Here is a 24696-nt window from a genome sequence, read left to right as displayed (position 1 = left end):
GGGGTCCACCGTAGGTCTAGTGGGTGTCTAGATCTACCCAAGTATTGTTTGCACCTAGACATAACCAAAGTGTGATTGTTCCACAACTTTAACAGCATGTTTATTACTGTTACCATGATAATGAATTATGCTTCTGAGATGATAGACATAAAAGTCCCTTTTTTTTTACTTTGATAAAGAAAGGAGTTGTGGGTAACTGTAGGTCGCAGAGACACACAGAGGAACCAACACGTACATCTCCCAAATCTGAACAATGTGTTGTGCTGACCTGAGTATCAAGCAAGCTGACTGATTGATCAAACTACTGTTGTCAGGCAGGCAATGGAGAAGGAAAAAAAAAAATTATACACACAAGCTGTACATTAGACAACATACGGGTACACAAGAACACAGCCAAAGTCTCCATACAACACTAGTGCATGTTCGCCTCTACATATGGCCCAATAAATTTGTTTCACCCCTTCAGCTGTGTAGCTACATCCAATTTTATATTACCTTACTCAATCAAATGAGAATGTATGCAAGTAAAACTTTTCCTATATCAATTTTGTCATGAATGAAACTAGCCATGACCAGTTATTTGGCAGGAAAGCACAAATGAGTTTTGCTGTGCCACTGTTTGGAGTGGCCCGGCAATTTGCTATTTAAATCAGCACTACAGCTTAGCCTGACCCCAATCCTGTAACTGTAACTGCAGCCCTGATCCTATTTTGTCTTTTACCCTAAAATTAACCCTGGCTATATACTGTATCATCAGACTGCTTTTCACAATGCTGTACTAGCTGAAACACATTATAGTCACTGATAGTTGGTTTATTTACATTATACCACTGAACCTGTCACAATGTCCACCCTGGCAAAACGTTTTCAAACCACCAACCAACCTCAGTTCTACAGGTAACTTGTAGGATTTCATATTGTACAGTACATATGGGATGACTGCTAGCTACACATTTGAGGGTGGATCAGGTTTGATTATCACGATGTATATTTGGCCAGACTAGAAAGGAGTCCGTTGAATTGATACCAAGACCCAGATGCTGCAGGATACAGATCAAAAGCATATGTAGCTATATACAGTTCATCTATATATTATATATAGTAATTTTCAGTTTATTGAACTTTAAACAAGAATTAAGATTTTATGATGGCAGACTTGAAAAGTTCTCTTAATTCAAGATCCCGGCTGAGCTTTGACTATGCAAAATACTGTGTTCTGTACAGTCAGCTATTTCTGGCCATCATGAGATCGGTGTTGAGGTTGGTCATGGTGCTCTGGGTTATAGGAGAGGCATGATATTTTGCCTATTAATTTTCTTAAAAAAGTATTACTATTTTTAATTATCTTCTCCATATACTGGTTGTGCTGTTTTCCTATTCTTTGCAGCACATGCTTTCTTTCTCAGTTGGCACAGGAGCTCAACGGCTGCAGGAATACCACCAGCCTATGAACACTGTATTGCAGGATTCTCTTCTGTCTCTGCTTCTGTTCTTTGTCTGTTCTCTTATTTAGCTCTTAATCAGTCCACTGACATTTAATATGGAGGGTGATCAAATTGAAAATTCTCAAATTTTTTACAAACAGATTTACAAGGATTTTAATATGTATGATTTATGAATGTAATATGCAATTCCATTTGACAACTTGGGGCATTTGATGGCATAGATTGAAACATAACATATTGTGAAAAGGTAAATCAATCTAGGGGCAACACAAGTGCATAGACTTTGTCTGATCAGGGATTGGTAGTTATAACTTCCTAGACTTGTTAAAGGCCTCAGTGATCCTCTTTGAGATTGTGTTGATGAGAAAGTGGTGCTCTGATTTGCAAGTCTGGTTTAAAATTTCAAAGAGTATCGTTTAGTATTCACAGAGAGGGAGGTGAATCATGATTCTCCCCTTAGTCTGTGGAAAAAAACTTACAAGGCTCATTCTTCCCTTACCAAGGTTTTGATCGTTTCCAAGGGTTAGCAACCTCTTTTTGACACCAATGCCATCTACTGCTTTGTCAAAAACATTTAATTGAAATTGAATAAACCACATAGCTTCGAATGCCTCCAAGGACTATCAAAACACACCCTGGAGACATTTTCTGTTGACAGTGACCACAGTTGTCCAACCCACATTGTCATTCACATTAAAAAGTTGTTTGGAAAAGCATTTTCAGAGATTTGGAAATACTGCTGAATGGTACATTACTCAAAGATACCACAAGAACAGACGATCTGACAATGTTCTCTCTTTCCAAATGTAACTTATATGTAATTTTTATAGACATAAAAACATTCCAATAAAAAATGATGACTTAACTGATTACAGCTTAACGACACACATGCTTACACATTTTTATGTCACGGCAGCATCTCATGAACTCACTATCCATGCACACCAGTGGTGTTAAAGCTACCATGTAAGGTGCTGGCCTGCTTAGCAGGAGCAGTTCGGTGTTCAGAGCATTGTTAAAGGATATACAGAGTAACAGGGGATCAAACCACCAATCCTGTGACTAATGGATGACCTGTTGCTACCCCAGAAGAATGAATTTAGATTATGGGATGGTGTGGGAAACCAGAAAAAAAGAAAAGAAAAGCAATACATTCTTTCATTTGTGACATGATTTTTGTCCTTGCCAAAAGTGCTGTGTAGGGAAAATAAACAAACAATACACTTATTGCGCTGGCAGCCCAGCACACAGGCGGTTCATTTTAGGGTAAAAAGCCACAAGGAACTTTCAAATACACAGACGAAGAGGGTATATTCATGGAGACCATAAGGAACATAGTAGTACTTGTCTATCCATTATCCCTTAATGCACCAAGTTGTTAAGCTACTGTATAAAATATTAAATATATTAGCTTACTGCACATATTATACCAGTACCAGTGACATTTCAAATGTCTCCCCTCTGCAGTAGATTCTCTCTAAATGTATCAGGGTTCAGATTCCTCATTTCAAACAGATTTAAATATCACTTTGAACACAGCAAGACACCAGTCAAGATGTACTGTACCTCATAAAATGTGTAGGAGCCTGGCAAAAGTTGGACTTTAGGAGTGTGTGCAGTGCAGATAGGGCCTGTAGTTGAGCCATTAAGCAGCACAGGCACATCTGCGAAGCAGCTTTTACCCTAATGAGGGGCAGCATTCGTTTTTGGTGTGCAAGAGTTTGGAAAGGGTACGTGGTGGATGGGACTCAGAGGTCTGAGCTGATGGTGACAAGGGGTGAAAGCAGATCCAAATTAACACACGTCGTTCAGCTCCACATCTGCTTTGTCACACCTCGCCTGTTACTGTGATTTAGAGGGCAGGATGCCTACAGGTGCTGTTCCACTTACTGCATGCCAGAGGAATCATTTCCCATGTGATAGAGAAAAGAAAGAATAACAGAGGTCAGATATACTATTGCGCAGGACTATTTCTGCAACTTGTGCTTCTTTGTGTGATACTTTCTCTAGAAGTTTTCAGAATAGGTGCAATAAAACTTTAGTTGATAGCTCCATTTAACATCAGTCTGCATCATTTACAATTTTTGAAGTGCCCATTTGAACAATGGCAGTCAAAAAAGTCCACATCAAGTAGATTTGTTAATATTATTTCAGGTGATAAGACAACAATTTTATTGTTTTCCTCTGCACATGCAATAGGTATGCTTTCTGCTCAGGAGTCGGAGCAGGAAGATTCAGGTGGGTCCGAACACATACGTCCCTGATGTAGTTAAAAAGCCTCACACTGGCAGATGAGAGCTGGATGCTGCCAAATGCTGAATGCTCTAGATGTTGTTGGATGCTGTAAATCTTTCCATTACTCTGACACAGCTTTTGAAAATGGTATACTTGAATAAGCAAACATGAATAGCGGTGCCCATAATTTTGGTAAAAGTGGATAGGTGGATGTGTTTAAGCTTTTACCAGAAGTTACACTGTCGCTGGAAAGCCTGTGCCAAGGTGCTGGAAGTGAGACTCCAGCCAATCGTCAAACCTATTCAAAACAACAATTTGGATTCCCTCTTGCTTACAGAAAGGTTTGCTTTTTATCCTCTTGGCTAACTGAGTCATCATCAGTCTTCTAATCCTGTCTACATTTGTTTTGTTATTTCAGAAAAAGCTTCCCCCAAGTATGTTGTGTGAAGAACTGCAGGGGTATGAGCTATTTGGGTCCTGGGCATTTAGAATCAGAGCTGTTCTCTGCGGTTCTCTGGGCATTTTTAAGAGCTCACTCAACATCATCATTAAGTCTTCAGACTGACGCTCTGTGTCCACTCCACTGCCTGTAATATATTCACGGACAAGGTATAAACACTCACCTGAGGTCTATAAGACCTTTGTTTTTCTGCTTGCAGAGGGCACATTCCTTTTGACATCAGGAACCTGCTGATAAACATGTTATATTTAGGTGAGGGTTGAGTGACTGCGGTAGGTGGAGGAAATCATTTTATGTAAGATGTTCTCATTAGCGAAGGTATAGAGGATCAACAGGCCTTCAGGCTATCCTGCACAAATCCCCACACACAACCTCAAAGCTGACCCGACCACTGACTCTCCACCATGCCATGGATTGATGTGAAGAACAGCTACTGAATTTTTTCATTGACTTACTTATAGGGACCCTTCGGAATTGTAACATTGGCCTTATTATTTCTAAACTGGACTTAGAAATACAAAGCTATTTTTAAATTGTATTTTCTATTATCATTACAACTCCCATTAATGGTTTGTAATTGCCTTTCCCTAACCATGGATCCTATTGTCTTCCCAGTTGTCTGCGAAAATGGAATCTCTTTTTGAATTGGCTTATCTGAGGTTGTTTCTTCCATGTGAGCACAATGGAAAATTGTATATATATATATTGTGGGCTGTACAAATTAACTTGACACAACATGCTAGTTAAGGAGAATCTACACCACAAAGCAATTAGCTTTAGATAAAGTAGCTGTCTGAAGTGGCCTCCATGTTGAAGATGTATCATGGCTGATTTGAAGCGGACCTGAGGACATCCAAGGAAATGCTGTTAAGGAATACATCTCCCAGCTGGCCAGGGAGCACCTTGGGATCCCCCCAGAAGGAAAAGGATGAAGCTCCCGGAGGATAGGGCTACTTTGTCTATCCTGTTGACACTGGAACCCTAACCTGGATACACAGTAGTTGGAGAAAAAATGTTGTTGGGAAGCTGAATTGTGGCATTGGCAATGTTTTATTGTTTTGCTCTGATGTTCATTTAATTTGTATTAATAACATGTAATCTAGGTCACAGAGATTGTAGTATTTTCCAAGAAACACCATATTAAAATTATGGTAATAGAAGCTGTCAAAATAAAAAGTTCTCCTAACTACCCTTTAGCCAATAAAAATGTGGCTGCATGTCCACAAATCACCCTGCTTTATGCAGATTTCCAACTCTCTATTTTTCCGTTTTCTTACAGTAGTTTTATGACTTCGAGATACCCACACTCTCCTTGTATGCAATATTGTTTTCTCTCAATAGTCACTGCTTTCCACACTTGGAGAAGCAGCATGATTACTTAGACAGAGAAATTATTTTACAAAAGAATAAATTGGGGGGACTCCTTCTGTTATGGAACGTAGTAGTAATCTTTTGTTGCCTATTTGCAGTTTAAATGAAGGTTGTTATTGACAGTATACACAGTTTGATAAGGTAACCATCATCAAGAAGTGCTTCATGTCTCCAAATCAAGATTTCATTCACAGTTTGATTTCAAGATATACTTGTTTAGTCATTACAACTTGTCTTCATTTAAATACCTTCTTTAAAACGTTGCTGTGAGTGAGTTAAGGTTATATACATACTAGTATATGTGTATATAGACAAAAATACGGACTGTAAAATGAATGGGATTGTAAAATTTGAGACCTGCAAAACAGAAAATTGGAAATAAACAAAGTAAGTAAACACTATAAAGAAAGTAACATGTCCTTTGGGGCATATCCCGCCCATAGCCTCTGTGCGCCAACCAAAAGTAGCCTTCATGAAAACAAAATTAACAACTGCTTTAACACTTCAGTGAAAATGCCAACAAGCCCTTGTGGGATTTACGATTCTTAAATTGCCCCCTTAGTCTATTTTCAGCCTCTGAATGGTTGTGTCTCTGATTATGCAGGTGAATTTAACTGGAAACATCAGAACAATAGCAAAGACTGTATTTTATGGGGGTCATTGCTCTCACGCCATACACCCAAGGTCACTGTGTTCACTGACACAGAGGCAGTTTTAATAGGAGAGAAAAATCTGTCTCAAAAATAAAAACAACTTATTCTTTTCAAATGTTTTAGATGTCTCACTCAATAAATAATACCCTGAAGTTTGTTTTTGTTTTTCTTTTCATGTGTTAAGATATTACGCCCCTCAGTTGTTTGGGACTTAGTTTAAGTAATAGAAATACTTTCGACAGCTCTATGTTTATTCTTAAATGAAAACCTTCAAAATGTAGAGGATAGAAGCAAAAACAGAACAAAGGGTCTTCATGTCAGCAGAGATTCATTTGAGAACAAATCTGCGAGTCAAAATAAGGGTTGTCATTAGAAATTTGATGTATCCTTCTAAATCATGGATTCTTTCACACAGACCCATATGTATACTTAGTTGAATTCTTTTCAAAGCACAAATTTATAATTATTCTTACAGTAATATTTAGTAAAGGGAAATCAAATAGATATGTATTGTTCTTGATTATGTGTTGTCTTTTCAGACACTTTACATGACATTCACAGCATCTAAGGATCCATTATGATGATGAATTGCCGTTTCTCTGAGAGAGCATTGATTGAACCACCAACTGGACAGACTGTTTGAAATGGTACTTTAAAGACACTATAAAAATTACTTCCACATGCTCTATAATGTAAAAAATTGAGCCCTGTTTGTAATTCCTATGGAGCACTGCTTTGCCATGTTTTTCTGGATTCCCCGTCTCACTCTAGTCCTCTTGTTTGCTGCTGCAGAGCACAGGGGATCGTGTGAGGACATCTGGAACCATGCTCAATGATCATTAAAAAACAAGATGAACTAGTCTCTAAATTGACGTGGAGAAGGGTACACCGTGGTGTAGGTCTCACGCTCCCCACACATGCATACGCTGGCTTTGTGACACTCAGTAAGTCTCAGAGGAGACCCTGCCTAAGACCTTTAAAATTTAATTTGGCCTTGTTCTAAATTTATAGGCAACATTAAATTTACATTCTCCCGTGTGAGAATTTTGTGGCTTAAAATTTCTATCCAAGAGTGAAAGTAGAGAGAGCTTGACTACTAAAATAACCCCCCCCCCCCCCGTTAAAATATAAAATTGTTAGGAAGCTACATCTGTGATGTTTATCATATTATCATGTTGAAACGTGAGAGAATTTGTGATTAAACTCTACTTTAATAAGCCTTAAGTAGGCTACCTAATTACAGCTTGCAATCTTGTGTAATGCTAGTAACTAACTGTTGCACACAATTTCCTTTCCCTCCACTCCAAAAAAAAAAAAAAAAAAAAAAAAAAAACTGGTTTTAAAATTAAAGCCTCAGCAACAGCAGGCTGTTTGTGGCCCATGAATAATGTGGAGGTCAAAGGTACCAGAGCTAAAGGATGTTGAGTCAGTCACTCTCTTCAGATGGTAAGTCAAAACATACCCTTTCAATTATTCACTCACCAAACTGGAACGAAGTTAGCCGGCCGACCGCTGAAATATTTAGCTTTGAGATGATGCTAACAGCAACAGACTCGTTACCATTACATTTCTGTGACTTCAGTTCCTGCCCTCTGTAAGAATATGTTAATAGACTATGGTCATTGATTGACAACTGACTGACCTGCATGTGTATTATGACACAAAACATATTACTATACTGGGTCAGGCTGTTGACAGTACCAACACTAGCCTGGCCTTTTTTCTCTGTAAGTGAAGGGCTAGATGCTTTCTTACACAAGGCTAATTTAGAACCACATTTTTTGCCAGGTTACAATGGATTTACAAAGTGGACTTGTGCGCTCAATAAAAGGTATTAAGACATATTTGCAATATAGAAATGTAGAGATAATAGGCCCTGATACAAATTCTGCACTGAGTATGATACAGATTACAAAAACAGATTGCGTCTATGATACACGCAAACATTGGTTGACAATCCGGAAAGCACGTACCATTACTTTTATATTCTATTTTAGTGCTTCTATATACTTCTGGATATCTTTTACAGACATGCAAAAAAACATCTTTTGTATATGGTGCGCCACATAGACTGCCTTGTTTCATAATGCTAAAAAATCTGTGAATTTTGGCAGAAGGATCAAAAGCAGAACATATAGCATGCAAGTCAAATAGCCTTTGACATGCTGATTTGTTGATTAAGGGGAAAACATGAATATCCTGGCTTCATCATTTGCCATTTTGTTTTCTTTGATCTTGGGGATGCAGTAGTCCAATTCAGTCATGTGCAGATGCCAGAAAAAAGGAGGAGGAGGGCGATGATGAAGAAGAGGCAAGAAGGGGTAAAAGGTTTACTAAACATGAGATTTCAGATGTTTGGAAAATGTGGCACTTGCAGGAAATCGGCACATCAAGGAAAATTAACTATTTTACCATTGGAATCCATTGTGGGTGGGTGTGAAGGGCTGGTTTCTCTGCTCAGAGCTGGAGTAATTACAGAAAAAACTCCTACATTTGGAGACCATGTGCACTTTCCCAGCATCCCTGATTGAAACAAATGAGGCAAATAATTGGAAGTGTGGTCCGTTTACTAGGGTGAGGTCTAACTTGAGGCCTTTCGCGTCAGAAAACAAACGACTGTATTTATACGGTTTGATTTCAAGAGATATTGCAATCAACGTAGCAGGCGGGGCGCGACAACCTCCCCCCTCTGGCGATTAATACCCGCAACACCCGAGTGGCCAGCGCCTCGGCGGAGTTACTGAACGCGTGACATGTCCGGCTTTCTTCTTCCCGGTGGCTGAGCTGCTAGCGACACCTCGAGGAGCAGAGCGGTACTGCAGTTTGCAAAGCAACGTCAGCACTGCGCTACGTGGAAGATGGAGCTGGGGGCGGGGGGGGGGGCTTGACGATGACGCTACGTTAAAGGCATGATCCTTCAAAATAAGAGCACCCATTCACGGAATACGCTGCCCGCCTCTCACCTGTGAAATATTTCTCGCCAAACGAAACGGTTTAAGCGTTTTTGCTCGGAGTGCTGTGCTTTTAAAGCCCAACCGCGCGACTATCATTAGGATAAAAACCCCCCCACAAACTTTTATTTCGAAGCGATACTACTAAAGCTGTTAGCTGGCTGGATGCAGGGATTTTCTGGCTGAATTAAATGGTAGCGGGCAAGGTAACGTGAACGTTGCAGGAGAAATAATCATGGATGTAGCATTCAGTGATTATTAAAGGTAACGGTGCCTCCCCGTTGAAATTATCCGACATTTCGAGTCTGCTGTCTGCGCAAACAACGGCTTGTTTCTCCCTCGGACGGCTGGACTTGGCTCCAATATCAGCTCGCCAACAGTGGTGAGGAAGCTAGCTGTCAAGTAGCAAGCCACATCAGCACCGCTGATATTAGCCAGCCACGGTAGCATCAGTGTAAGCAAGCTGTTATGCTGTCTCGACATGGATTAGGAAGCTGTTTTGTTCTCACTCTCTTAAACTGCAATCACGATCCCAATCTTTATGTGTCGGTGTTTGGTGCTGTCTTGCAGAGACTTCACCATGGCAGACAGTATCATGAGCAAGGCTGCTACCATGGAGATCCCCATTAACAGCAATGGAGACACAGGGACTCTGCCAGAGGATGACAGCCTGGAGCAGGTAAGTCAGTCCCATTCTGTCCCACCTCACAGACAATATCCATTTTATTCAGTCGGTAGTGGCATTTTTTGGCAAAGTTTGTGGTTCTCCTTTTTCACATGACAGCACGGTCTGGGAATAAGGCTGGTTAGGCCAACTGTTACCTAACCATGCACAGGCCTGGAGCTATGTACAGTAGCAATATACCACTATCACCATCAATAATTGCAACTAAGACTGATGTGCTAGGAGCCTGGAGAATGAGTAGTTCTGACGTTAATTGGGATGCAGTGCTCTAGTCATATGAGCTTTTGCATGACAAGCAGTCAACAAAATTCATAATCGTAGTGAATGATTTTATGTCTCACTCAAGTGTGTCTGTCTGTGTGCGGAAAGCAACAAAGAGGGCCACCATATTAAATAGCAAAACAACACAAACAGTTTCTTGGTGTGGTCATTATTTGTAGGTTGACTTGGATCACTCAGTTTCAGTTTATGAAATACAATGAAAAATGTAAGAGTTTCCTTACATTTGAATAAAAATACTTGTTTACGCTATCCTTGTGAAATGTGATAATTTTTCTTGCCCTCTAAACCATATTTATTTCCAATATTTTGTTGTAAATCCATCAGGATTTACAGCAGGTGATGGTGTCTGGACCCAACCTGAATGAAACCAGCATTGTCTCAGGAGGTTATGGAGGACCTGCAGGGGGCATCATTCCAACCAGCACCATCAAAGGTACTGCTAGCAAACCTGACTGCCATCCTCTTCAGGTTTTGCTTTGTTGTTTATTCTTAACAGTACAGACACAGTTTTTCAGTTGCCTTACCATATCTTAAAATTATGCTAATAACTCTACAGCAATTTAATTGGGCTGTCGATCAGTACATATAACCCTGCAATTACTTTGCCAGGTGCTGACATTTATGGCTTAAAGCAGCTCACTGTTCGTTCCAATTCTGTTTTGAAAACCACCCGTACCCCGTTTCTGTCTATTGTCGATTGCAGGCTGTCATGAGCTGTGCTGGGGATCTGTCAATGTTGTTAGAATCTTTCACTCACAGAGAGAGTTTGTTACTTAATGCCCCTTTAAGAAACCATACTGAGAGTTTTTCCTCCTCGTATTTTAATGTGTCACTATAGAGCTCCTGACCTCTAGGCTCCTGGTTCATATTACAAACATCCATATCCCGTAGGGCCTGCAATTCGCTTCAACCCTGAGTATCTGGACAGAAGACAAGCCCCTGCACCAGGATCAGGTGGCTGTGTATTCAAACGACCTTTTTTTGTTTTCTAATTTCACCTTTATATGTCGGTCTGTTTTGGCCCCCTATAAAAGGTTTCGATGTTGCTTGACCAAGGGAATTGTATGCAACCTTGCTTGTAACTCTTCAATTCACAGCTTCAGCGACAAGAAATATTTTGGCTGCTGTCAAAATTAGGGATGAACTAACATGTTAGTACAGGGCTGTCACTTGAAGTGCATTGATGTCTTTTAAGGATATCCTCTTTTGTTCTCTAAAATGCACTTTGCAAGACTGTGTTGTCATTGCATGGTACTTACCTTTTCATCCCATGAAGGCCATTTACATCTTTTTTTATAAATCCTTTTATTCTGCATGAGAAATCTGCATGGTGGATTATATCAGCATCCCTCCAACTCCTACGCCTAACATTTTCCTTTCAGTTTACACACTCTGCTGTTCAGCTGCATATCTCGTTGCCAAGCTCCTCTGACACATATTTCACCGCCATGCCTTCTTCACATCCTCACGCTTTAACATCACCATGCTCATTTCAGACATTCGCATGAAATCCAGGGGTGTTAACTTTCCTAAGAGCCAGTCTGCAGCCTGTCGACTTGCCCAACACACAGACCAGCATCCAGGTATCACCAGGTTCATCATCATGTCCACACTGTCCCCCCTCATTGTCATTACCCACACAATTTCTGTAAAATCTCTGCCTTGTAAACTTCAATAGAATAACATGGATTAGAGTGTATGTTGTTGTTTTTTTTCTCTTTTAGGGTCATCGAACCATAATACTAGTAACTCCACTGAAGAAGTTACTCGTGGTGTGGCAGTGGAGAAATTGGACAGTGTCAAGAAATGGGGCATAAACACATACAAGGTATTGTGCATTGTTTTCGATATTTTGTTTTTAAACTGAAATGGTGATCTCGACTAGTTCTTCTCTTGTTTTTCTGTCAGAAAATCAGCTGTGAACACATGCATTTTTCAGTGGAAGTGACTAAGATGTCTTTGTCCTACCCTAACTCCATCATATTTGCTGTGCACTGGGTTTAATTTAATCTCTATCCATATCCTCTACTCAGTGTACCAAACAGATGTTTTCAGAGAGGTTTGGCCGAGGTTCACGAACAGTAGACCTGGAGCTGGAGGCTCAGATTGACGTGTTAAGAGAAACCAAGAACAAGTATGAAAACATTCTAAGACTGGCCACAGCACTCATCAATCATTTTCAAAGCATGGTGCAGACGCAACAGGCTTTAGGAGACACCTTCACTGACCTCAGCCAGAAGTCCCCAGAGTTGCAGGTACAGCATTGCCAAAGCTCTCTGTGTCACATGACCTGAGAATGCAGTTAGCATGTAAAACGTATGTGTTCCCCTGCAGGATGAATTTGGTTATAATGCAGAAACACAGAAGCTGTTGTGTAAGAATGGCGAGGCTCTGCTCGGTGCTATCAACTTCTTTGTGTCCAGTATCAACACCCTGGTCAACAAAACAATGGAGGATACTTTGATGACCATTAAGCAGTATGAAAATGCAAGGTAAGAAAAGCTGACACACTGTTTTGCAGTTGAGGAAAATAATCTGAATTCTTGTAGGGTGATCACCTGGAAGACGAGAGCCTGTGACAGCCTTTACTGTTTTTGCGTGCAGACTCGAGTTTGATGCCTACCGTTCTGACCTGGAGGAGCTGAGTTTGGGACCTAGGGATGCAGCCGCCATGGTCCGCATTGAGATAGCTCAGCACGAGTACCAGATCCACAGAGACAAATATGAAAGACTGCGTAGTGATGTCACCATCAAGCTCAAATTCCTGGAGGAAAACAAGGTCTGTAGTTACAGTTTCTGTCTTTCCTGTGAAATGCCGGCATTTTTAAAGAGCAACTTAACACCTCCTGAAATCTTGTTCTTGCTGACCCCCAGCGGTTTAACTTCACACTTTGCAGCAGTGATGTATAGGAGTACCCCAGGGCCCTGTGACATCTCTGTCGGGTCTGGTTACAGGTGCAACAGTGCACACTTAAGAGCACACCTAACCACAGCCATCAGTGATGCTGATGCCTGTTGTGAAACAAGCTCTAGACTTCAACTAGAGAGGGCAGTAAAACACTACTTTTCGGTCTGTTGTTACTCCATAAAAAACAACCTCTCAAAATTGCTCTTGAATGGCTTTCTGAATGTCGAAAAAATCAACACCAGTTGGGAAATCACATTTAAAACAGATGGATGCCTTGGCTATTTTACACTGTTAAGTAAGTCCAACGTTAACTTTTGACCATTATGAGCTTTAAGGGTGATTTTCCACGTGAAGGCAGAAAACACACATTCTTCTTATCAGATTAAGACCAGGTCAAACTAAAGGAAGTAGGCAGACTTTTTCATGCACATACACGAGCATTTTCATGTCTTAGATAATTACAATACAGAGAGAGAATTCCTCAATTTTGTCAAATTTAACACAGACCCATGACCCATTCTGTTAAAAACATAAAACATAATTCTATTTTATTTTGGCAATGTTTGCTAAATTAATGAAAAATAAGAAAGATAAAAATCATCATTAGATGCAGTATCTAAGACCTTTCATGCCTGAAATATCTTAAAACGGCCTGCCTCCCACTTGGGATTTCATCTTAGAGGAATGTGCAAATTATTTTTATGTTGATTCCTCAGGAAGTAATCTGAGCAGCTAGTAAATGGCATTTTAGTAGATGTACATGGGCTGTACTTTCCTGTAAACACTTTAAACTTTAAACTCTTCTTTTTCTTTTTTCTTTTTTTTTTTCTAGGTCAAGGTGATGCACAAGCAGCTGCTTCTCTTCCATAACGCTATCTCAGCTTATTTTGCTGGCAACCAGCAGCAGTTGGAACAAACTCTAATACAGTTCAATGTAAAGTTAAAGCCCCCAGGATCCGACAAGCCCTCCTGGCTGGAGGAGCAGTAAAGAACGCTCAGGGTTCAGCTGTTTGAGATGTACAGTTACAAGCTGGTCAGTGAAGAACATGAAATTATGGTTAGAGGGAGACGAGTCAAATGTATAAAGGAGTATATTGTAGGATCAGTACTAGCCAGTGATAAAGAAAAACACGAGAGATCAGTTTTGTAATGTTTTTCAGTGTCACTTTAACATAGATGGAACAGCAATTTCAGTTGTACTTCGAATTTTTTATTTATTTGTTGTTAAGTCACAAAATGACCTTTTGTTACTTTGTTATTCTTTTAGGTAGCACAATCATTTACATGTATATCACTTCTTATTTATGTACACTATAGTCTACTATTGTGGAGCTACCCCTTGGCAGTTTTGCACATGCATTATTTTGTTGTTTTTTAATGTTGTCTAAAGAGTTGTCCTTAATATTTCAGATTCTATCACATGGGAGGAATTCCACAAATCACGTTGGCAAGTTAGCGGAATAATGTCAAAAAATGTTATGTAGTATCCTCTGAAATTGTATTTATTTTCATGAGTATGCATGACTGAACCATATTCTTCAAGTTTTACAGATTTAAATCAGGATATAACACAGTTTTCAAAGTTATTCCACTATGTTTCTGATATCGCTTTGTGGAATACCTGCCTGAATGGTCAGTTTACAGTTTACATGCATAATGGGGGGGGGGGAAATATATATATATATATATATATATATATATATATATTTATTTTTTTTTATATATATATATATATATAATATATATATATATTCTCTAACCTAATATACAATCCACAATTAATTGGACTTCCTAAATTTTTGGTACCTTCAGATATGTCCTTATGAATCCAGCACAGCTACAGGTATCTTGTCTTTTTTACTTCAGTGTTTACACATGGAAACAAGCCTCAACAACAGATGTAAGACTTACCGGTAACTCATCGTCTATCCATATAATGGATGCTTCAATGATAAATACAGACATCCCAGTTATCATAACGGAATCCAAATCAAAATGAGATACATAGCCAGTGTATGATTATTGTTTCAACAGGATGTGCCAGTGTTAGACTCATTTTCGAAGTCTCAAGTTTTAAAACGCACACCGTGAAAGGGAATACATGAGATCCCACATGCGCTCAAGGTTACAAATTTCATTGTCTTTTCAAGGACCGTATGTATTATTACATTTTTCTTATTTCGTGTTATTTATTTACCAATCGGTTTTTTAACATAACATTGTATGTTACGTGAACTTCTTTTAAATTCTAGTCAGCTGATTGTCTTTGTCCTGTTCTGCATTTCAAATAAAGTCTGCTGGATGTTTTGTTCCACTTAACTGCAGTTGACACAATTCTGTTGGTCCGTTGTTTGATATGGGAAGCTTTCAGAGAGTATGTACAGAAAACCCACAATGTATGTAATATGTATGTATACGACAATACAGTCTGATATATCTCTAACATGCTTTCCATGACTTATTTCAAAATCATGAAATCATACTTTTCATTATTTCCTTTAAATGTGGAGTTCATGATTTCAAGACTCATAAGCACATTGATCACTGGTTCCATTTTTCTTCCTTTTTTTTTTTCTTGTTTTTTTTAAAAGTTGGCAGCAATTCTGTGCTTTTGCTGCTGTTGGAAACACACAACGCTAACTCCTTTTTTTCACGAGATAATTACAGTAGCTCACGTAATTACTCTCCCTGGTAATAGAGGACGTGAGCAAAATTCATACTATAAAAATACAGAGTGAAATTAAGTTTGAAAGGAAATTGAGAAAAAACACCAAGTAAATTACCGCTGCATTTACCAAAATAATTTAGGACATTTACTTATGGTTATGTTTTTGTATTTTTTAAATTTCTTCCTTTACTCCACCAGTTCTTACAAACTACTGAAGTAAACAAACCTTTTAATAATATCAGAAAGAAAACATTACAAACTTGGTTTTAGCTGCCGCCTATATGGCTAGATCTTGTATTAAAAGACAATTCTTTTCAACTGCAAACAGATGTGATGGGTTGAACAAATATCCTTTACATCCCGTGACCTGTGTGCATTCAGTGTATTTAAATGTCGTGTATGTCTTGTTTCCTTTGCTGACTTAGTTTCAGGCATTTTATGCAACATAAACACTATTTGTGGCACCATTCATTATGTAAATGGCGACCACACAGGGGATGGGGATGACAATTGAATGGGAATGCTGGGATGCATGTGAAAACACAGATGTTCTAGGTTCCAAGTTTCAGTATCTCTTCACACTGTAGGTCTACTGATGCCGAGTGAGCTTGTAAGAAAGCTGACTTGGCTGGGATGTTAGTTATGACGAGACAAGTTTGGCCTGATGCTACTGTCGCAGGGGAAAACTACACAGTCGCTTAAACAAACAGCGTGTTTTCTTCGTGCAGAGCTGTGCAGCTGATAAAAACCTACCCACATGGCAATACGGCAGCGGTAAAATCACAAACGTCGTTACGACCTAAATGCAACTGCGTACAATACAGTAAAACACACAATTGTTCCTGTAAGCATATCCCTGAACCTAGTGTAAAAAATCCCCCACTTGTCTTAAAAGGACACACGGCTCACAAGTTATGAATTTCTCAAGATGGCGGACACTCAGCAAAATGAGATTGTGAGACATTATTTTTTTTACTGTTGGGTAAGGGAGCCCCAAATCTCGTTTTGTTGTACCGCAGAAGAGGAGCAGGGAGTCTAGTGGAGACCGTTTTTCCATAGGTTCCCCTCAGCATTTGGTGGTGAGCGGAGGACCACACGATTTGCATACAAACTACTTAGGGCATTACGTCCATCAGTCTAAGGGCTTATCGTTTTTGGGACAGAGTTGAAGTGCCTGCTGCTAATTGATTACCCTGCACACAGTTAAAGGCTCAGTCTCAGCCAAAAGCAAGAAAAAGAAAAAGAAAAAGAAAAAAAACAACAACAACCCACAAATATCGTTGTGTGAGCTGGTCAAATGGTTTAATGTTTAAGCAAAGTATGTAGTCTGTTTAACTTAGTGTTTCTGACAAAACAAAAAGTAGGGCAACCCCAGCACGCCGGCTGTAAAAGGGATTAACATCTTGAAGGCATAATGGACTGCTTTACATATGGGCCGGCTTTGAAAGCGAACGGACACCTTTCGGGAAATGGATTTTCTTTCCTTATCGGTCAGGACGGGGGGTGGGGGGGGGTGTTAGTCTATAAATCCGGCGGACCGCTCGCGTGTCAACTTTAGCCTTCCGCCAGGCACCGAGCCGGACGACTTCGGCTGCAGTTCGCCTGCGCCGCGGGCACACGTGAGTTACCTGGGCGTGTTCGCTGGGCTCGCAGGTGGAGTTCCGACGCCCTTCCCCTGCGCGGTGCAGTCTTGATGTCAACCCCCGCCCTGGAAGCGCCAGCCGCGGGGCCGGCGAGCGAGACCCTAAAGAGGGAGACCGGCCGCCGGTGGAACCGCGAAGGCAAGTTGTCCGTCCGCCTCCTGATCTGTACCTGATAATAACTTTAGCACGTCAGCGAACCTCGTAACGAGTGGGGTTCAGCCGTTTATAGAGTTTGGTGGATAAAGTTTAGCCGGAGGCAGAGCAAAACCGGGCGCGTTTAAGATACGATTTAGCCTCTGTTATTTAAAATCATATTTATATATATATGGTTTTTTTTTCCACATAATTGTTTCATTGAAAAACCTACTGGAGTAACTAACGCGGTAACTGAATTTAACATGCTCAGTAGCATTTTCTATAGTATATCTTAAGCTGACACGATCCCATGACAACTTACGAGTATCGCGATACATCTGGCGGAACCCTGTGTATTGTGATTTAAAGTGTAAATTAGATTTTATAATGTGTCCATTGGTTCTGTCAGCCCTTTATCGGGTTAACACAGCACGACAGCAATTTGTTTTTAGTTACTGTGGAGAAGGTGAAGGCTTTGTCCATTGCTGTTGCTTGCAGTTGTAGTGTACATGGGAATGTTTTTTTTTTTTTTTTAACTGTGTCCCCATCCTGTTCTGTTTCTTTCAGTCTGAATGCATCATCCTAACTGACAACACTTTGGAAAAAGTCCCTCCAGCAAAACAATCATTCAGAGCAGCTTATATTTCACTGCAGATTCTTCAAAAGCTTTAATCCTCCATGCGTGACTGAGACCATGACTGCACCCCAAGCCCTCTGAGAGCGTCTTGAACGAAAGATGCAACCAGGAGGTCAGCCTGCTCCACCACCTCTGCCACCTCCACCTCCACCTCCTCTGCCACCGCCGCCCCCTCCGCCACCTCCAGCCCCTGGCCTTCCTCCGTCCCTACATGGCCCGGGCCTCATTGCCAAGGGGGGGCACCGGCGCTCCAGAATGCGCAATTTCAACTGGGAAACGCTGCCCAAACACAGCGTGATAGGAAAGCACAACATCTGGACATCGGATAAAACTGATGGGGAATATGAGCTGGACACCGATCACATGGAGGAGCTGTTCAGCCACAAGCAGGGCCAGCAAAAACTCAAGGCCCTGAACCGTCATAGTCTGCGGCATCTGCCAACTGCTGCCTCAGGAGGGGAAATGGTGAGTACAGCCGCCCACAGGATAAAGGTGTCAGACTTTGCTGATTCGATGATACTTTAACCCCAGTGGTTTGAAGCAATAGATTGAAATGTTTGGTCATTTTTGTTGTGTAATGCTGAGAATTGGAGCTGGATTGAATCTTTTTTTTCTTTTTTTTACTTTTTTGTGTAGGCACCAAGTTGAGATAAACAGGAAACGTGTCACAATGTTTCCCTCAGTTAAAACCTAAAACCACTGTGGGAGCAAACTCTCTTATCGATTTGACATATACTCTCTAATGGATCAGTATATTTGTACATTGCATTACCAGAATGGTAATAAACATAATGTAATGTTTCTCAGGAACATCGTTTTTATGATTTAGAATTACTCAATACGAGGGTGGAGTGTCGCTATTCTTTATATGTTTGCAAAAGGAAGGCATGATTGTGTCCTCATACAGCACTATTCTTTATACTAGCCTACTCGTGCTCTGTATTCAAGCTACTGCACATACCATAATAAACTGCATTTATTGCCATTTATCGAAAAGCAAGTCTTAAGTCAAAACAGGCAGAAACAAAGAAGTTAGAGGTTTAGGGGTTTCTGCATATCTATTTATATCCGTTACTGTCATTTCTTTTGTAGATCATTTGAGGTCAAACGTTTGTCTAACTAAAGTGAGTTAAGGTCTGTTACTAAACTTTTACTTTGACCTATGTCCCTTTTTTTCCAAGAGAGACGTTTAGAAAATGTATCACTGATGCAAAATGGTATCTTTGCCCTGATTGTTCAATATAATCAACTCTAAGAATTCTTAACCTTTGGAATCAACTGTCTGTTTGGAAACCTGAGGTATCTGTGATACAAAAGACACTGGTCAAGCCAATAGTGAAATCATCGAAGCAACTGACAAGCTGATTATATCCAGGTTTGTGTGTGTTTCCATTCCCAGGTTTCCATCCTAAGCTCCAAGAGGAGCATGAACATTGGAATTTTCCTAAAGCAGTTCAAGCGGTGAGTCAGTGGTAGTATTCTTAAGGCGTGATTGGCTTGGCACAATTATCTCTAGATGTTTCAGTGTAAAACAACACAGGATGAGGCAAACGGATAAGTCTGCAACACGTCTGCCTCATGCTCACAATCCTTTCAGAACCAGCATGTCTTGGCACGCCTGATCTACACTGTTCTACAGCTCCAACAGGTTCCCCTCCCTTGGGTAACCTGCAGATAAATTATTGAGAGGTATTTTGAATGTGCTGCCTAAGGCTATTTTGCGTATGCAACAAATATAACAGGAAATGCCAATACTTTGCCATTTTTTTTATTTGTGGCCATACGATGAGAGTTTGCGTGCAAACTGACAGAAATGTCACCAAGCAGCAGAACAGAACATATAGAACTACAAATGAACTAGCTTGTGCTTTTACCTACTGTATTTTCCTCCAAAAATCTGTTTCTCTCTGTTTGAAACAGAGTGAAAAGACATTCCATCAATCTCATGTCGTGTACATCGTGTTTTTCTGAGGAATGACAACAGACGTGCCGAAGTGTTGCAATTTTGCAAAGTGATTTTGAGCAGGTAGAGGCTTGTTGGTGTAAGCAGCCCAAGCCCTCCAAAGATGCAAAAGTGTGTTGCTAACATGACGCACACTGCTCATGAGATGTCCCAACCCTAAAGAAAAACATCAAGATAATTGGTGACGAAAGAACTGAACCCTGTCTGTCTGTCTCTCCCCCTCCATCCACAGGCCTGTAGAAGACATGATCGAAGAAATTAAATCGGGAAGTAGTCTCGGTTTTGGTGCTGGAAAGCTGAGGGAGCTGTGCAAGCTGCTGCCAGACGAAGGGGAGGTACCTGTGTCAGCTGCTCGTTTTTTCGAATGTGTTATGTAAATCTTCCAGCCTCGTTGCTAATAATTTTACCACATAAAAACACGTTCTAGTATTAAGACTTGAGGGCTTTTTTGTGCTCTGTCAATGAATGCAGATGAAGCAGCTGGTCAGTTTTAAGGGTGTACAATCCGCTCTCCCTGAAGCGGATCTGTTTATGCTAATGCTGGTCAAGATTCCCAGGTGAGCTACCTGTAATGTAATTCCAAGTGTTGCATGTGTTAAGTATCAGTGGTGGTTTATTAATGATGGAAACCTTGTCTCTGTTAGTTATGAAGAGCGTCTCAGCGGCTTGGTGCTCAAAGAGGAATTTTTCCCCCTCATGGATGAAATGAAAACATTCATTGGCATTTTGACAGCTGCTGGAAAGGGTATCGTGTGTTTTCCTGGATTCTAAAAAGACCCTTAACACATTTTGAGCAAAAAATATAGTTTAGACTTAGAATTCACCATGTGTGTCTTCTTCTAGAGCTGTTGGAGTCTGATAATCTCCATTCTGTCATTCGCCTGGTACTGAAGACTGGAAATTACATGAATGCTGTGAGTTAATAATATGTGACAGTTGAGTCTTGGATGACTTCCTTCGGTGTTTGTGCATCTCTGAGTCTTATTTTATTTAATGTGATCACAGGGTGGATATGCAGGCAGTGCAATTGGCTTCCGAATGGCTTCTCTGCTGAAGTTAGTGGACACCAAAGCAAACAAACCTGGAATGAATCTTATGCATTATGTTGTGATGGCAAGTAACTTTTATTACTTTGATCTGATTGCAATCTAGAGTCTGTTTTTGTGTATCTTTAGATATGTTTTTGGAAATGTGATTATTATACAAACCTTCATATTCAACACAGCAAGCTCAGAAGGCAGATGTGGCCCTGCTTAAATTTCCAGAACAACTCAAACACATTGAAGCTGCATCAAGGTAGATAGACTTGTTTTAAAGGCACTCATCATATTTTAACCCTCTTTTTATTTACCGTACTGTCGTAATTCATCTTTTTTTTTTCGTTCTCTTAGAATAAATAAAGGTGACGTTGAAGCAGAGTTTGGAACACTGGTAAAGAAAGTACAAGATGCCAAGGCGGACACTATGAAGCAGGAAGACCTACAGGTACAGATGGAGGATTTTCTAAAGGTGAGGAAGCCTTCCGTTGGGGAATTCAGCCCAGTTTGTGTGAATTTTGATGGTGATTACATGTTTTAATCTTTTTATTTGGGCTCCATCTAGGAGGCTGAGGTCTGCTTGGCAGAAATAGAGACTGATCTTCAGGAACTGCAGTCAGTGAGTGACTCCGTGGCAGAGTATTTCTGTGAAGACCCAAAGAAGTTCAAACTGGAGGAATGTTGCTCCATTTTCAATTCCTTTTGTGAAAGATTTATGCGCGCCATGCAAGTAAGACTATATACATAAGCCTGGCATGTGTCCCTTTATCTGAGGTTTAAAAAAAAAAAAAAAAAAACTCCTGCTTGATCTATTAACCGTGTGATTTTCTGCAGGAGAACAAGGCTCGAGAGATGGCAGAGGTGAAGCGGAGACACAGAGACAGATTACAAAACGCTGCAAAGCGCAGGTCCACAGCTACCTGCTCCAGTAGAGACAAGGAGATGGATGGTATCGCCTTAGAGTCTGTACTACAGAATTTCCTTTCCAATCCAGTCTGTCGGAGGAGACCCGGAGGGCCCTCATCCACTAATGGAAGCCCAACGACTGGCAGCCCAAACAATGGGAGCTTATCAGAAATTACCTCACGGGCCAACCTCCTCGCTGGAAATCAAAAGAGAGGTGGGTCGTTTAGAGCTAAGGAGATGGGCAGAAAGGAGTGGAATTCAGCAGTTGAACTCACAGAGAACTCTTCACAAAACAAAGCCCAGTCAAATGAGGAGGACAACAAGACAAAACGTGGCATTCCTCGGGAAGAAGAGATGAAAACTTCCAGAAAAGAGGACTCTAGAGGATTTACACACCCAGCCAATAGGACCACCAGCATTTCCTCCTCAGTCAGATCTTTCTCAGCCACCAGTGATGATGGTGAGGAAGATATACAGGACAATAATGAGGAGCAGGCCCAAAAGTTGCGTGAAGCATCTAAAAAAGTGTTGCACTTTCAGAACACCCATGGCAGTGTCTCATCAGGGGACTATTCTCTGGAAAATCAGAAGTCTCCTGGTGCAAGTACCAACTTGCCTCGTCAGCACACCTTTGACGAGAACACAGAGAGACATCCCGGAGACCCAACCAACGAAGACTTGGTTAGATTTTTGCTCAATCCTCTTTCCACCTCAAAACGTAACCTCGGCCGCCGTCATACTCTGCCTACCAAAGTCCCGAAAACTGAGCAAGAGGAAGATAATCTGCGGGATCAGCCTCCAATCAGAACTCCTAATCCTGTGGCAAAAGAAAAGGGGACACTGCCAGCGGAGGGTGCTGAACACAATCCCTCAAGACAAGCGTTTGAATTTACTGATCTATCTGACAACTTTAAAAAATCTTGTGCTCAAGACCCTTCAGAAAAGAAAAGCGAGCCAAATGTTCCTTCAGCCAGCGTTCCAGATGAAAAGCTTGGGGAGCAAAACCAAGAGGGCAAATCAGTGGAGCCCACAGGTACCCACTTGCAGAGGAACAGTGAAAATGTTCTCCCCAAGAGTCCGTGGATTAAGACTGAGACCTCTGGACTATTTTTTAGCTTTTTAAAGCGCCTTGGAGATATCAGCAAACTGCAGAACAGCAAGGAAACTGTCCATAAGGGTGCTGATTCCAGTGTATAGACTTTGAAAGGTATAAAATTTAAAGTCAGGGAAGCAAATACGATTATAGTGTTACTTGGAATTAACTCATCATGGTGATGATTTAGTGTTATCTTTAACGTTACTTCTGTAAATTGATGATGGGTTGTAAAGGCTGTAAAGAGACAGAGTAGGTTCTAGGAATATTGTTGGATGGTGTTTTTTGCTGAGGAAAGGTCATTTTGTATGTTGCACCACTAGATGGCAGAATATAACAGTAACATGGTAAACTGTTGTTCAGGAAATAGGGGTGTTGTTGATTTCCAGACAGTCTGTATATTGTCTCGTAAACAAAAGAACGATGGGCACGGTCCCTGTAAAACATTTTGTCGTAACTTTTTTTCTTATCCATGCATGACAACATTCCCTTGAAAATATGGCATCGTCCTCACCAGATGGATAAGTGAGTTAATGCTAACAGTGTCTTACAATGTACAATGAATGTTGAGTGTGACGGTAAGAGATAATAGAGTAATCAAACTGCATTAAAATTTTGCTTTGTTTGTTATTTTTGATACTTTGATAAATGAATACTTGTACCGATGCTGGAATACAACATTGTTCTTTTCAGTTTTACAGTTATGTATATCTTTGTTTTTTTTTCTCTTTGTTGTCTTCCTCTGTTGTTTTCACAGAAGCACATCAAAAATGCAGAAGGTCGTGGATGCTTTCAGGGTCTTACTCAATTCAGCCATTGTTTGAGTCTTAAATGGGTCAGTGTTACAAAGGCAGCCTGTATCTGAGCAGAGCTGAACCGCAGACTGTCAGTGGCAAAGTGAAGGCTGCTGATCTCAAGTTGGTTGAATGGCTAACACCTGGTCGCCTATTATGAGGGGAAGTACCAGCCAGCCTGTATTTACCCCCGTTACACTGCTTGTGGCACTGCCAAGCCTCAACCCCAATGTAACCACAAGCTAGGAGCTGATGCGAGAGGGGGGGGGGTCAGTGAGGCCACATGCAAAAGTTCAAAATGTAAGTTCAGCCACTGGCATTTCTTAACAGCCGATACCAGAGTTACAATAATTAGTTTTTTAGGACTATGTCCAGATGTGTGACTGAAGTGCAACAATGACCTTCTGTTAAGTTGTGTCCTCATTGAAACACCAACTGGAGTAATCCGAATGCTTTTTATATATATTTGTGATAAAATATTTATTAGACTGAGATGCACAGCCAGTGAGATTACAGAGACACAAAGAGTAATGTTGCTAAATTGTGAGTTTTCAAATTGTTTTTTGTAACTGCATCAGTGAGTGTTGAATAAATACACATGAATACTGGAGTTTCAATATGTAAGAGAGTCTATGAAGTGTCCAGGTAACTCTACTGTCCACCTAAGAGTATCCACATCTTGCATTGATATTCAGAAATGAAAATATTGTTTATACAGATTGTACTGTGTGATGACACAGCATCCTTTAAAATGTAAGGCTGCAGTCCACGGCAGAAGTCCAGAAGACATTTAAAATGTCAGCTCCACTTGCGATGAGCTTGTGTAGCGA

At 40.6% G+C, this 24696-nt stretch overlaps 2 protein-coding genes across 8 annotated transcripts; both read left to right on the top strand.

Moving 5' to 3' along the window:
• The first annotated feature begins 9103 nt into the window (after positions 1-9103).
• On the top strand, positions 9104-14655 carry LOC120792489 (arfaptin-2-like). 7 transcript variants are annotated; one of them, XM_040131704.1, is made up of 10 exons: positions 9104-9569; positions 9686-9794; positions 10407-10515; positions 10974-11036; positions 11579-11665; positions 11807-11910; positions 12116-12337; positions 12417-12574; positions 12687-12861; positions 13823-14655. In XM_040131704.1, the coding sequence occupies exons 2-10, from the start codon at positions 9696-9698 to the stop codon at positions 13976-13978; spliced, it is 1173 nt and encodes a 390-aa protein (XP_039987638.1). In that variant the 5' UTR covers positions 9104-9569; positions 9686-9695; the 3' UTR covers positions 13979-14655. The 7 variants fall into 7 exon arrangements, with proteins under 7 accessions (XP_039987638.1, XP_039987639.1, XP_039987633.1 ...); XM_040131705.1 differs by lacking the exon at positions 11579-11665; XM_040131699.1 differs by lacking the exon at positions 13823-14655 and having other exon boundaries at positions 9104-9497; positions 12687-13807.
• Positions 14656-18007: 3352 nt separating this feature from the next.
• LOC120792459 (FH2 domain-containing protein 1-like) lies at positions 18008-23709 on the top strand. The gene is made up of 11 exons (XM_040131649.1): positions 18008-18538; positions 19473-19534; positions 20269-20371; positions 20508-20593; positions 20681-20781; positions 20880-20950; positions 21042-21149; positions 21262-21332; positions 21428-21545; positions 21639-21803; positions 21908-23709. The coding sequence occupies exons 1-11, from the start codon at positions 18173-18175 to the stop codon at positions 23174-23176; spliced, it is 2520 nt and encodes an 839-aa protein (XP_039987583.1). The 5' UTR covers positions 18008-18172; the 3' UTR covers positions 23177-23709.
• The last annotated feature ends 987 nt before the right edge of the window (positions 23710-24696 follow it).

Source organism: Xiphias gladius, chromosome 7 (genome assembly GCF_016859285.1).
Source record: "Xiphias gladius isolate SHS-SW01 ecotype Sanya breed wild chromosome 7, ASM1685928v1, whole genome shotgun sequence".
NCBI classification, from domain to species: Eukaryota; Metazoa; Chordata; class Actinopteri; order Istiophoriformes; family Xiphiidae; genus Xiphias; species Xiphias gladius.
This window is presented reverse-complemented; position numbering and strand designations above follow the sequence as displayed.